The 15,172-nt window shown below is 49.7% G+C and overlaps 1 protein-coding gene across 3 annotated transcripts in view; it reads right to left on the bottom strand.

The window, feature by feature from the left end:
* Positions 1 to 13,748, bottom strand: part of LOC112868550 (histone-arginine methyltransferase CARM1-like) — a 245,120-nt gene extending 231,372 nt beyond the window's left edge. For 2 of the 3 annotated variants that reach the window (XM_086684928.1, XM_086684929.1), the window contains exon 1: positions 13,520 to 13,747. In XM_086684928.1, coding sequence (XP_086541054.1) covers positions 13,520 to 13,679 — 160 coding nt within the window. In that variant the 5' untranslated portion in view covers positions 13,680 to 13,747. Of the gene's footprint in view, positions 1 to 13,519 lie in introns of all 3 variants that reach the window. The other variant, XM_086684927.1, reaches the window with a different exon arrangement.
* Positions 13,749 to 15,172: the final 1,424 nt, after the last annotated feature.

Genomic DNA, 15,172 nt, shown 5'->3' with positions numbered 1-15,172 from the left:
CTCTCTCTCTGCCCCTCCCCTGTTCATGCTCTGTCTCTCTCTGTCCCAAAAATAAATAAAAAACGTTGAAAAAAAAATTTTTTTTAAATAAAAAAAAATAATAATAAACTGCAGCACATGTTCTGAGTAGGAAGGATTTGCTCCAAGAAGAACAAAATTAAGCAATAAAAGAAGAGAAACTTGGTTAATTTATAAGAAGGGTTACAGAAAACTTAGCTCACTGTAATAATGGCTGAATAAAGCTGATCTGGAATCTAGGCCCATATTTTCCAAGGAAAAATTACACTTTCCACCCCAGAAGGTACATAACTACGCCCACTAGAACCAGGGGCTATTGTACATCTCCCTAGAAATAGAGAAATGGTTAAAACATAAGCCCTGACCTCAAGACCCTGACAGTAAAGGGCCACGTCAGAATATGGGGGAATGCAGGGCGCCTGCTTACGCATCCAACTCCTGATCTCAGCTCAGGTCTCGATCTCACAGTTCGTGGGATTCAGCCCCACGTCGGGCACAGTGCAACAACAGGGAGCCTGCTTGGGATTCTCTCTCTCCCTCTCCCTCTGCCCCTCTGCCACCTGTGCCCGCTCTTTCTCTGTCAAAATAGATAAATATTTTTAAAAAGTCATATGGGGAAATGCAAAGACACAGGTAATGCTGAAATGCGTTATCGCCAGATAATGTACTCCCAGTCTAAGTGGAATATCAAAGAATCAAATGCTATATGCAAAGAAAGAGAGAGACAGAAAAATCACAACTATTTCTGTGAGGCAGGAGAAAAAAATCATACAAGTTGGCTAAGAAAGCACATTCTAAATATTCTGCCTGGAGACCAGGAGAGAGAGCTGAGGTGGCTGGTGGGGGACTGATCCCCAGCCTGGCTCTTTTATAGGCAGGAGCTGGCTGAGCCTATACGTTGATTCCACGTCTCTGAACCACAGGCTCTTCTAAAGCTGTTATTATTCTATGGATTAGGAAATTAATATTCATTGCCTATAGCTGACATGTTCTGTGCTCTTCTGATCTGATACTCTAAAAACCTAAGGAAACAGCATTCATACCCTGAGGGGTTTGTCATCTGTAGAATCTGTAGATTAAAAGAAACAATTCTCGGAGGAAGAAAAAATACGAAATCGGGAAAGAGCGTCCCTGGAAGGAAAAAAGAAGCTTCATCCAACGGAAATGCATGAAGCAATGACAGAGCATTTGTTCTCCAAGCACAGAGAAGCACTATGAGGGCTGAGACTCCAGCCCAGCGCCTAGGCTTATATCTCAGGTCTGTCCTTTCCTCTGAACGTCGGAGGCTTTCCCAAACATGCTCTTATTCTGCACGTAGCATCTCACATTAACCTGCAATACTCACCTTGGGATCTGGGCAGCCGTTAGCCACACGCGGGTGGGTGAAGAGCAGTGAACACCGTTCAGACCCACCTTTCTCTTCCCTGTTCCGACTTATGGATTTTCATTCATCTCAGATTTTCTGATACCTGCGATCCAAGACAGAGCTGCTCTCTCAAGCCTGTCCAGAGTCTATCTCCAAGTCTTTTAAAATACAAATTCTAGGGCCACCTGGGTGGCTCAGCCGTCTAAGCGCCTGACTTGGGCTCAGGTCATGATTTCATGATTCGCAGGTTCAAGCCCTGCGTTAGGCTCTGTGCTGACAGCTCAGAGCCTGGAGCCTGCTTCGGATTCTGTGTCTCCCTCTCTGTCTCTGCCCCTCCCCTGCTCACGTTCTTCTTTCTCGCCCTCAAAACTAAAATAAACATTAAAAAATAATAATAATAAAATAAAATAAAATAAAATAAAATAAAATAAAATAAAATAAAATCTAATATGAATTCTAAACCCATGACTGGGTAAGTGTCAAGGTTTGTGAAACAGGTTTTAGATTATGACTTTAAGTCCTACAACGTGACTGCCACAGAAAACAGCGAGATCCGTAGAGTGTACCCCTCGTTTACCGCCTAAGATGCAATAAGTACACAGTGAGGGCTTAGCTTCCTTCCTTCCTTCCTTCCTTCCTTCCTTCCTTCCTTCCTTCCTTCCTCCCTCTTCCTCCCTTTGTCCTTCCCTCCCTTCTGCCCTCCTCCCTTCCTCCCTCCCTCCCTTCTTCCTTTCTCCCTTCCTCTTCCTCCTTTCTTCTCTTCCCTCCTTCCTCCCTTCCTTATCCATTTCTCCTTTCCCATACTGCACCGGCCCCCTTGTTCACTCCATACGACGGCCACTGTAATTTCTCGCGTTTGAAACAACGTCGCACTGTGTCCTGTGAGCAACCTGAAAATGCTTCAGTGTCTGAACCTAAGCACAAACTTACCTTCAATGCATCTCTTTGCCACAAAGAATAGCTAGCTAAGCCCTCCACAAAAAGCAATGAGGTCATGATGAAGTAACCCTGACTAAAAACTAAGCACGAGTTACCACCACGGGATTTGTCTTGGTCCTAGACAGGGGCCTCTTCCATCCAGCTCTCCAAAGCAGAGCAAAGGACCTAGAAGCCAGAGGCACAGTGGAGCGGATTTTTGGTTCTATCGATCAGTGCAACTCTGCTAGCAGATGTTGTATACTTTAAAAAAAATTTTTTTTTCAATGTTTATTTATTTTTGGGACAGAGAGAGACAGAGCATGAACGGGGGAGGGGCAGAGAGAGAGAGGGAGACACAGAATCGGAAACAGGCTCCAGGCTCTGAGCCATCAGCCCAGAGCCTGACGCGGGGCTCGAATTCACGGACCGTGAGATCGTGACCTGGCTGAAGTCGGACGCTTAACCGACTGCGCCACCCAGGCGCCCAGATGTTGTATACTTTTAGATACGTTCTTTTGTTCTGCGATTTAGCTGCAGACTCCCTGGGAGATTCAGGGCAGGACTGTACTTGATAACTAATTTAAAGAAGAAGGATTCTTTACGTGATGTTTACCAATTCATGTTAGAACTCCAACTATGTTTTTCTCAGCCAAGACTGCAGGAAGTCCAGCACAAAGTCCCTGATCCTTTCCAAATGGTACTAGAATACATGCTCTGTGAAAGTGGTGACCTCTTTTTGTTCATTCCACATGGCGGGGCAGACTCCAAGATGGCCCTCAACGATCCCTGCCTCCTGGGAGGGCATGATCGTGCCATCATGTAATCCCCTCTCGTCAAGTGTGGACTGGCCTAGGGACTAACCAACAGACGATGGCGAAGGTCACGGGCGTGGCTTCCATGATTAAGTTACATTTGACCGAGACTTCCATCTTGTTATCAGACCCCTTCCTCTCTTGCTGGCGTTGAGGACATAGGGCCACACTGTGTAGGCCCATGTACCACTGAACTGGAGGTAACCTCCAGCAAATGGGCAGTAAGAAGCCAAGGCCTACAGTGAAAAGCGCTTAAAGAACTGGACTCAGCCAACAACCACACAAGAGGATCTCTCCCCGGTCAAGTTTTTATATTGAAATTTCAGCACTGGCCAGAGCACTGTCTGCAGGTTCTGAGACCCTACGCAGAGGATTCCGAAGCCTTGCCCAGACTCCTGACCACAGAAATGAGGAGGCAATCAATGCGTGTCGTGTTAAGCCACTAAGTCTCTAGTTATTTGTTACCCGGCAATAGATAACTGATACACTGCTATTTGCCCTGAACGGTGTCTGGCTCATGGTGGGTATGCAATAAATATGAACTGCACGAATCAATAAATGAAACGAATTCCTCTCACAGGTACAGCTAGAGTTACTGAAGGAAGTTAGTAAGCTATTCATCATGGTGCTGCTGCGTACAACACAACAAGGCGAATAAACTCAATTTTCCACAACAAACATGCTAAAGAATGCAATTTTCTAACATAAACATATAGTAAGTAAATACAATTTCCCACAACAAACATGTTAAACAAGCTTTTCAGCAGTCTTAATCGCCTCAAGGTTGACTTGTATTTCCCAGCAGATAACCATGGCCTTTCCACGGTTAAAAACGAAATACGACTGGAGACCTTTTTGCCCTTCTTAGTAAAGACACTGACCAGGAACTCAGTTTCACGATGACAAGATTCAGAATGTGCATAGCTCTGACCGAGACAGAGCTTTCTCCTGACCCGGCTAGTACTCACCATTCTCCATGCGTTCATGGCTCCTAATTGGAAAACACACTTCAACCTTGTCGCTCATGCTCACAGAAGCATTTGGGTCAACCTCTTCCTTGCCTCTCAAGGTTTCTCATTAAATCCTCTTGCAACCTGCGGCCTGCGTTTCCAACTTCGATTTTAACCAACAGTAGGTCATAAAATTCTTTCACTTCTCATTCCAAGTTGTGATCATCGCCACGAAAGCAGAGGGCTTAGACAAATGGCGGTGGGCACAGCGGGCCATGAGAGGTCCTTTCTGCAAAAAGGATTTCCAGGCTTTGACGTAAAGAACGAGAAGGACCCAAATATACAAAAAGGCTGGAGTGGAGATGTGGAGTAGGAAAAGCAATGTAGGCAGATGGAACGGTACCTAAAGAGGCCCTGAGAAATGATCCCTCAGTAGAGAGACAGACTGGTGTGACAGAGAGCCACAGGGTGAAAGTGGCTAGAATCACAAAATACATTTTTCCCGAAGAGTCCTGTGCGAAGTCCACCGTGGACAGAATCCCACAGAAACCGCTTTGCAAATGGTTCTAGAACATTAAGTACGCCCCAGAGAGGTGGTAACTTTGCTTTACGACTGCTTGCCGAGCATCTCTGCGTTATTTTTATTGGATCGTTTTGACCCTACTTCCCTCAAAAATAAATGGAAGTCACTGTATTGTCTTTCACATTTCATTATTCTGTTTCTCCCCCCCACCCCCCCAAATAACCTTATGAGGTAAAAATGATCTCAGCTTCTACAAGAGAAAACAAAGTAAGCTTCTGGTAGGTTCACTAAACCCAAGGTCATGAAGCTAAAACATGGGGAAATCTGATCTGGTTAATCCAACCACCTCGCCACCCTTCTTATAACACAGGGGTTAAAATGGTGAGAAGCAATTAACAAAGGAAGGTCACACAATTCTATTTAGATGACTGGTCCAGAGTTTAGGAAACCTTAATTCTGCCTGAAATATGCCAAGAGGCGTATCATCAGCCACGCGACTCTCTTACTCGGGTTTCTAAACTCACTGATAAATCTAGTTGCTGCAAACCATGAGCAAACAGTGTTTTCTAATTCCGTGGCCTAATCCGACTTTGGGTTTGTGACTAGAAGTCCCACCTCGCCCCAGGCTAAAGACTGGGTGATTAAACACAAGACAGTATCACGGAAAGGGGGACAGAGGCAGGTTTTGAGGACGATACACCTGGGACAGAATGAACGAATAAAATCAGGTCAATATTATTTTTCCCTCCAGCTCACAGTGAGTCTAGACATAACATGTCTAGCACCTACCACAAAGGAGTAGCTTAGCTGAATGGAGGTAAATACAACTGGAGAGTGATTAAGGATACCCAGCAATCTCTCAGACCCAGAAAAAAAAGACCTTGCTCAAGAATGCAAAGTCATTCCTCTGAGTGAAACATTCAAGGATTAAATGCTGGGAAAATCTAACCCCCTCAGCTTTTATCTGCAAATCTTCACTGTGAAAACCCAGATGCAGGGGAGAGAGAATTGAGAGGGTTGTGGGGAGGTCTCCCAAGCACTAGGGGCTTATTTGGGGGGGATGATCCTGGGAGGAGAACTTCTTGCCTAGATAAACCTCTTCGTTTCAAGTACTAACTCGTCAAATTAAGGGACGGCTGTGCTGTCCGTTGACTCACAAGATGCCCATGTCTGTTTTCTCTTCCATGTGGCACGGACTCTAAGTCTTAATCCGTGGAGTGCCTGTCTTTAAACTGGTTTATTCATGGGTACTCAATACAGACCACAACTCAGTACAATTATTCAAAGTGGAGGAAGAAAGGAATCATAAAGAGTCCATATTCCTCCAGGAAAAGGAGTCTTTTCATTCATTTTCCCTTCAGTGACGTTAGACTCAAACACACAAGGGCTTTGGATGGTTTTATATTTTGCATCCATTCGAGATACCCCTACTGCCTCACAGAGGAAAGCAATGCTTTCTCTTCACTGACGAACAGCCCACAGGGCTGGAGCCCCAAACCAGGTCTAGCTGGGCGTCCCCGTTTAGTTGTATTAAGTATCTTCCTGGGAAAACTAAAACGAAATCATGCAAGTGTTGCTCTTGGTAAAACAGCAAGAAAAGAAAGAAGTTACTCGGCAGGATTCCTATTCCTTTAACAACCCTTTGGTCCAACCACAATGTCTGAATAGTTGCCGTGATTAAATGGTACCACGGTCGGACCGGACTGTGAACAGGAGGGGTCTACTGTTGGGAAGAGGGACTACCATGCCAAAGGTACACGCTGCGTTTCTCTGGTGGTCTAGATGGAGAAGTTCAGAGTATTTGAGTTTGTGATTATCGGGGCGTGAGCAGGGGCCAGAGTTCTTTTCCTTCCTCCTGCGCCCACATGAAGGGCATTCGGCTGGCACACATGAACTTCTTCTTCACTGTCACAGAAACAGGTACAACGGGTGGGGGGGGGGGGTGGCACCTACCACCAAGGGGCCAGGGACGCTAACCTCTCTGTGATGTCTCTCACAACGAAGAACTTCCCCAGCACATGCGCTACCCATGCCTCACTCAGAAATGCTGCTCCCCAGTGGCGATTCTAGCCTCGCTGCACCCCTGTCCCCTCAGGGTTCTCCAATGCCTTCGGGAGAAGGACAGGAGCCCACCTACCCAGCCCCCTCCCACCCGCTTCATGACCAGCTGAGATGGTGTTTTCTGGGCTGCTCACCAAGTGGTAGGCTTACAGGGGTTTTGTGTGTTGTTTGTTTGTTTGTTTTTGCAGGGGGAGGTGAGGAGGAGCAAATTCAATTCAAGAGAGAAGAGTTAAGGAGTCCGCTGTGGCACCTATCAAAATCCATGGTCTCTAACCAGCTTTTTCAGTAATTGCGATGGAGAGGGAGGTTTTCATGCCCCAAACCCCATGAGTGAGTGAGTGAGTGAGTGAGTGAGTGAGTGAGTGAGTGAGTGTGTTACATCCCATATGACCTGGTTGGTCTAACTGGCAGTTTTAAAGTTGTATTTTTATTTCTGAGAGAGAAAGAGAGAATGAGCGGGGGTGGGGGGGGGAGGGGAGGACAGAGAGAGAGAGAGAGAGAGAGAGAGAGAGAGAGAGAGAGAGAGAATCCCAAGCAGGCTCTGCACTGTCAGCCCCAATGTGGGGCTCGATCTCATGAACCATGAGATCACGACCTGAGGGGAAATCAAGAGCCACTGAGGATCACCCTAACCCAGTTTATACACATAATCCCGTGCCACTCTGGACATAAAGAAGTGGGGTCTACACGCTCTCTCCTCGAACCTGGGCAGCCTTATCCCTGCGGTGATCAATACGATACGACACAGGTGATGTCGTACTGATTTCCAGGTGCGTGTCACCAAGAGTAATGCGGCTGCTGCTTAGTCTGTGGGAAAACTGTCTCTTGGAGCCATGCGTCTCCATGGAAGAAGCCCGTGGTGGGAGGAGCTCATGTGGGAGGGAGCCAAGCCACACGCAGGCTCCCCACTGACTGTCCTAATCTCCGAATCCTCTCCATTTTATGAGGGTTCTCTGGAGAAACAGTATCCATAGGGTGTGTGGGTACATCGGGCAAATCTCAAATCCACAGGGTAGGCCGGCAGAGTGAGTACCCGGGGAAGAGCCAGTGCTGCTGTTCAAGTCCAAAGGCCATCTGCTGGCAGAATTCCTTCTTGCTCGGGGAAGATCAGGCTTTGTCCTGTTAAGGCCTTCAACTGATTGGACGAGGCCCACCCACATTCGGGGACGGGGGAGGGGAGTGCAATCTGCTTTACTCCAAGTCGCCAATTTAAATGTTAGTCTCATCCAAAAACACCCTCACCTAAACATCCAGGTAATATCTGACCAAATATCTGGGCCCGCAGCCCACCCAAACTGGCACAAAAGCTTAACCGTCACACCAGCCCAGATACCAGCCCAGGTAAAGGAAGCTTTCTTGCATCCCCCCAGACCAGGCTGGCCACCAGCTGAGTCCCAGAGGGCAGCCTCGGTCGATGCCACAAGGAGCAAAAGCCTCACCCAGCCCAACCCTGCCTGGTCCCTTAACCCACAGAATCTGGAAACGTGATCAAATAGTTATTTTAAGTCACTGGGTCCGAGATGGCTCATTATACTCTAAGAGTAATTGCAGCACTAACTTTTCACTCATACCGCTCCCCGTCCCTCTCCACCTGGTCGCAAACACGGCTCCTTCCAGCCTCGGGGTCTTGTCACCTGCCATTTCTTCTGCCCGGGGTGCTCGTCCTCCGGTTCTTGGCTTAGCTGGCTGCTTTCATTCTTACTGCCTCACATCAAACGTTCCTTCCTCAGAGAGACCTTCCCCGACCACTCTTTGAACTGGCCTCCCTCCCTCCCTTTGTCTCTTTTCTTTTTCTTTCCCATTGGGTTCAAAACATTTATCTCGCTCTGCAATTGCCTCGCTCTGTCATTGGCTATTGTCTTCCCCCAATTAAAATATTAGCTCCATACAAATGGGTCTTTCTCCAGCTCATTTACTGTTCAGCCCGTGATTCGCGCAGAACACGTGTTCGATAAATGTTTGTTGAATGAAAAATAATGAATGCCTCTATCGTTTGTAGGTGACTGACTTCAGGATCCTGGTCAGAGGCTCCAACTTACTCACTTGCTACCACAGAATTTAATGAAGGGAGATTAATACTCCCATGTGATACAAGGGATGTTTTTCTCTGACTTTTCCTCTGTTCTTTTTTTCCCCCTCTAATGAGATGAGCAACCGCAAGGGAACAAGATACGTAGCGTCCTTTTAAAATACCTCGGAGACAAGAAAATCACTGCTTTTTTATACTTGATTACCTATGAGGCTTATTCATGTATCTTCCTAACTCTTCCAGATTAATTAAAAGACAGCTCTAAACCGAACAAGGAAGAAAGCGTCTGTCTCCCCTCCTGGAGACCTGGTCTACCATTAACCTTTGTGTGACACAGTCCCACATCTTAAATTCCTTTGTCCTCCGGCCCCCCCTCCCCCCTTTCAGGAAACCTACCTTAGGGAAGGGGTAGAGAGGAGGCAGGCCATCCCCCACCCACTGTGTGGTTCCTCTCCATTTTCCAGTTCCTTAACATATTTGAGGGATGAAAATAATATTCTTCCCCCATCACCTGAACTCAAGACCTTAACCACAGGCCCTTCCTCTGTGCAGCCACCCCCACCCTATATACTAACCGATTCCAGTATGTTCTGATTCTCCCTTGTATTAACTCTTTCTTTCTTTTTTTTTTTTTTTTTTTTTTTTTTTTAATTTTAGACAGAGGAAGAGTATCCGCAAGCAGGGGAGGGCAGAGGGGGAGACAGAGGATTCAAAGCGGGCTCCGCGCTGGCAGCAGAGAGCCAGATATGGGGCTTGAACTCATGATCTGTGAGGTAATGACCCAAGTCGAAGTCGGATGCCCAACGGACTGAGCTACCCAGGTGCCCCAACTCTGTCTTTTATTCCTGTATACTGACGCTTTGACACTTGGGACCTTGGGGACCCCAGGGAGACCGCCCCTCCTAGATGAGCCAATTCCTGGAGACAGTCAACAACTCACTGCAAACACACTTTTCAAACACAAGCCAGTCAATCCAGAGCCCATACCCCCAACACTCCCTATAGCGGGCTTTCACACTCCAACTCCAGGCCACCATCAACGATAATCAACCCAGGGCCAGGTGCCCGGCAACTCGGGAGAGACCCTACACCCCCAGCCTGCTGAAATTATTCAAAGCAGCCACCCTCAGCCTGCTTACCCCGCCTCCCCCATTCTTCCCCCACAGAAACCACAGTGAAGGCTCTTACCCACAATTCCCCTTACTCCCCCTGCCCCCTGACCCGCCTACTGCTTCTCCACGTGCTCACCACCATGGTGTGGCATGTTTCCTTCTCTTGGGAACCCTGAGGAACTAACCTTCCAGTGGCAACCATCTCCAGATTCGTTGACCTCACTACGTTTCAAATTTCCTATCAATACACTACATTTTGTTTTAAAAAAATTTTTAGTGTTTATTTAATTTTGAGAGAGCAAAGAGAGAGAGTGAGCAGGGGGAGGGACAGAGAGAGAGAGACACAGAAGCCGAAGCAGGCCCCAGGCTCCGAGCTGTCAGCACAGAGCCCAACGCAGGGCTCAAACTCTCGAATTGCGAGATCATGACCTGAGCCAAAGTCGGACGCTTAACCAACGGGGCCACCCAGGCGCCCCACAAAACTTAAAAATTCTTGATTTAAGGGGCACCTGGGTGGCTCTGTCAGTTGGGTGTCCACCTCTGGCTCAGGTCATGATCTCACAGCTCATGAGTTCAAGCCCACCGTGGGGTCTGTACTGCCAGCTCAGGGCCTGGAGCCTGCTTCGGATTCTGTGTCTCCCTCTCTCTCTGCCCCTCCCCTGCTCGCATTGTCTCTCTCTGCCTCAAAAATAAATAAACACTAAAATAAATTCTTGATTTAGATCCCCAGTTCACTCAACAAACACTTATTGATGCCTTGTGGGTACCAGGTACCGTCGAAGGCTCTGGGGAGAAAAGGATGAACCAGGCATGCTCTTGGGAAGGCTCGCGGTAGAAAGAGGGTCTCAAAAAACTATGTTTGAGAAAAAAAGGAATAAATGATTGTCTTCTCAGACTTCATAAGCTGGAGTGCTGGACCCCCTGGTGTGTTCCCTTCATAAAATCATTTGTCAGTTTTGGAGGGCCTGAAATTAGAATAAACTGGTTTGTCTTGTCCTGTTCCTTTTTTTTTTTTTTTTTACGTTTGTCTTGTTCTGTTCCTTTTTTTTTTTTTTTTACATGACAAGCTATTGAGACTGGGACTCTAAAAGATTGTTCAGTTTTTCCTAGTTATTATCGATTAGACTTAATGGAGTTTCCTTTGGAACATCTTCACAAAAATACAGCCTGGCTATCCCTCAGAACATCCAAGGAAACTATTATTTGGGGGGGGGGGGGCAGAATATAAATATTAATAATAATGGTAAACACTTACTGAGCTCTTAATACATGCCATGCATTATAAGTGGTATATATGTTATTTTATTTAATGATGTAACACGCATCTGACCATTCTTACTTTACAGATGAAGAAACTGACGCTTACATAGGGTGAATCATCTCCTAAGTGCAGCACAGCTAGTAAAACACATCACCGGGATTTGAATCCAGGCACAGTTACTCCAGAGCCTCCTTGTTTAATAACTAATTCCATACGTGAGCTAAGAAACTGTATCATTTTCTAAGGATACATTGCTTAGACCCATTCTTCCAAACCATTGAAAGACTTTGCACCCATCCCAAAAACTTCGCCCGGGGAGAAAGCCTCGCCATTCGGACTTCTGCTACTCAAGGTCCGATATTTGAATACAACACCATATTTCTTCTAAGAGTATACTAGAATCCGTTTCTCAACCTGCTCTGCCTGGCCATCACCCACAGTGGTCTAGTTGGCCATACAGTAAGACGAGCTACTAAAAAAACAACTCCAGAATAGTTTCTCTCCAGAAACTCTCCATAAAAAGAGTAGCTAGCTTTAACAACTGCATTTTAGGACTCAAGCTGTTAAGAGCGTGAGTTCTCTGCTTCCTTGTTAGTGAATCTTTCCCGAGGAATTTTCAAAAATTCACACAATGACCGCCTACCTGCCTCAGCTTTAATTATTCCTTCTATTTCCATGAGTCTGGTCTAATCCCTACCACAGAGGTCACCTCTAGACTCTATTTATGGCTTTAAGGGAAAACATATTATTCTGTGTAAAGGAACTTCGTCCTTATAGGCCAGGCACTGGGTTACTTGTTGGGGAGCCTACGAGTTCAATGACCTCGAACCTCCAATATTTCTTCTCTGAACACATATCTGTGGGAAAGGAATTCATAGGACACTGAGTAATGGTTAAATCTCAAACCTGGTCCTTTGTTTCTCCATGCGTATGCCTACGGATTAAATAAAATTACCATCACTGGGGTGCCTGGGTGGCTCGGTCAGTTAAGCGTCCAACTCTTGATTTCTGCTCAGGTCATGATCTCAAGGTTGGTGAGCTGGAGCCCCCCATTGGGGCTCCACAGTGTCTATGGAACCTGCTTAGGATTCTCTCTCTTTCTCTCTCTCTCTCTCTCTCTCTCTCTCTCTCCGCCCCTCCTCTGGGCTCTCTCATGCTCTCTCTCAAAAGGAAAAACCAACAACATTTAAAAAAAATTACCATCGTTGACAAACTGAACACTTTTCTGGCACCTTGCGTTTGAAAATTCCCAGGGGAAACACTGAAAGCTACTTTCTTTTCCCTCCTGCAATCTAGGAGTTGCTGAGTAAGGCTTCTGATCCCGGGCCAAGACTCAAACTAAGACACCAGTCAAACAGTATTTAATACTTATTTTTTAAAGACCCAGACTTCTCCATTCCAGCCCAGAGTAAAGGGAGAAAACACATCGGATGGTTTTCTTTTCTACCACAACAAGCGTTTATCGAATGCCTACTGTGTGCCTGAGTCTGTTCTAAGGCCTTCGCGGTGTAGCAGTGAACTTGGATTCGCTTTGTCCCAGACGAGCACGTCTGGACCTGAGAGTTATTTGAACTTGTGGGAATTCTTATCAACGGAACCACATCACAACAGCAGAGCATTTTCAACTGTACTCAGAATCTTAGAAGTTAGGGTCAGAAGAAAGAAGCCCCAGGAGTCTTTGGAGGCTTGCAGCTGTCTGGGGCTCTGCTCCCCACCCTTACTAGGATGGGGTGTTTAATACGAGCCGCGCCGAGGAGCTGTTACCCCTTCATATCTCTATGCAGTTTGGTGCTCCCTATGCACATTTTGTGGGGCCAGGCTCTATAGGTTTCCTCGGATGCTCAAAAAGGTCCAGGACCCTGGAAAGATCAGAAGCATTCGCCAGCCCACAGCTCCAGGAACCTAGGGACTGGCAAACGTGCACGTCGTGGGAGAGGTCGCTTTTTGAACCTGAAAGGAGACACCAAGTAGAGAGCCCACACCGGCCGCGACAGCCGCCCCGGACCAGTGCACCCCCGGCCCAGCCCTCCCGGCGCGTCAGAACGCGGCCAGCACCAGGCTGCAGGTGCGGCTGGAGGGCGGCCCGCCGCCGGGGAGGGAAGGAGAGCCCAGCAGGCCTGGAAGAAAGGAGACAGGGTTTCCCGTCCCTCTCTGCTCCTGGGTGGGTGCGTCGCGCGCCTCTCTTCTCGGGACCTCGCTCCGGACACCTCTAAGTTACGGCCAAGTTCTCAGGGCCCGGCTGCCCACGGCTTCCAAGTTCTCTGAGCGCACTAAAGACGCAACGCGGGCCGGGCCGGGTGGGCGGAAGCCGCCCGGCACGTCCCCCCCCCGCCCCACGGGGAGCCGCGGGGCGCACCCCGCACTCGCCCGCGCCGCGCACCCCCCGCGGACGCGCGGCCGCCCCCGCCGCCCGCACGCCGCGCTCGCGCGCGCCCGGCCCCAACTTCCGAGCCGGACTGGGTACTTCACCGTCGGTCACCGTCGCGTCCGCCTCCTCCCCCGCCGGGTGCACCTCCAGCCGCAGGCACTTCGGGCTGGGGGGCGACAGCGGCCCCGCCCCGAAGAGCTGCTCCTCGGTCACGAAGCGCAGCTGCACGCGGAACTGCAGGCGCGCCGGGCCCCGGGCCATGCTGCGAGCGCCGCCGCCCCGAGCCCGGGCGGCGCCCCGGGAAACGGCCGGGGGAAGGGGAGGGACTTGCAAGCGCCGGCCGCCCTCCTCACCTCCGCGCGCCGCCGAGCGTCGACCTCCGGCAGCCCGCGGGCTCCCGCCGGCACCTGCCGCCCGGGGCCCCGCCCGCCCCGCCCCTCGCCTTCGCCGGGGGCGCGCGGGGACGCGGCGACCCCCGCCCCGCGGGCGCCGCGCAGGTGCGCGCGGCCACGGCTCCCAGCCGCACTTTGGCGGAGGGCGCGAGGCACCTGGAGGCGCCGGGGCTTTGCAAGCAGAAGGGTGACACCTGCTGTTCGCTGGGTCCGCTCTGCGGGCGTGGGCGCGGGTTTGGGAACGGCCGGGGCCCGGGCTCTCTGCCGGCTGCGCCTTCGCCCGGGTTCCGGGCCACTCACACCCGCGGGGGAGCGGCCGTCCCGAGTGCGGACGGCGGCGGCCAGGCGGCGGGGGAGACGCTCGCGCGGGCACCTGGCTGGCCTCCAACGACCGCAGTCCCCTCCGGTCACCTGGCGTCGTAGGCTCGCTCTGTCGGATGGACCGTTGCCCTCGCTGTGGGTTGGGAGGGCCTGGGACGCTCGTCCCCAAGTTGACGCCTGGTCCCAGCTGCTACCCAACCTGGCCGGTTGGCCCCGGCGTCCAGGGATGGGGGGGTGGGGGTGGGGGCTCCAAACCCTGGGGAGCCACATCACACGTTAGTCTTGTGCGAAGAGAAATTGGTCCGCGGCAGGAAATTAAGAAAGACGACTTTTTTTTTCTTTCTTTCTTTTTGACCAGAGGCCCCCACAGCCATAGACTCAGTGACATCAGGGGAACTTTTCTTCACATTCGGAACCAACTTCTATGTGTCCTTGGTCGGTGACCCCCCCTCTGGCGGAATGGATTGCAGGAAGGAAGCAAGGATTGTAAATCCGTTGGGATTCCACAAAGACGATGTCCTTAACTAAGCAGGGTGACTTCAGAGGAATGAGCTTCCCTAGACGCCCGCTGGGGTCTCTGTCCCGACCCTAAAACCCTGCCAGGTCTAAGGAATCTCTGGTCTCAGGGTCTCCCCGCCCCCTCCCCCCAGCCCCCTCCACCCCCCATTGTGGTCCTGCTTCCTGATGTGGCCTCTCTGACTCCTCACCTTGTTCCCTGAAGAGGCCTTCTCTATGGTCTTTTGTAGCAACGTGGAACTGGAGAGTGTTATGCTAAGTGAAATAAGCCATACAGAGAAACACAGATACCATGTTTTCACTCTTCTGTGGATCCTGAGAAACTTAACAGAAACCCATGGGGGAGGGGAAGGGAAAAAAAAAGTTGGAGAGGGAGGGAGCCAAACCATAAGAGACTCTTAAAAACTGAGCATAAACTGAGGGTTGATGGGGGGTGGGAGGGAGGGGAGGGTGGGTGACGGGTATTGGGGAGGGCACCTGTTGGGATGAGCACTGGGTGTTGTATGGAAACCAATTGGACAATAA

The sequence above is a fragment of the Puma concolor genome, chromosome D4 (genome assembly GCF_028749965.1).
Source record: "Puma concolor isolate L17-30 chromosome D4, mPumCon1.1.hap2, whole genome shotgun sequence".
Taxonomy (NCBI): Eukaryota; Metazoa; Chordata; class Mammalia; order Carnivora; family Felidae; genus Puma; species Puma concolor.
The sequence above is the reverse complement of the archived record's forward strand: the minus strand, read 5'-3'. Positions and strand labels throughout refer to the sequence as shown.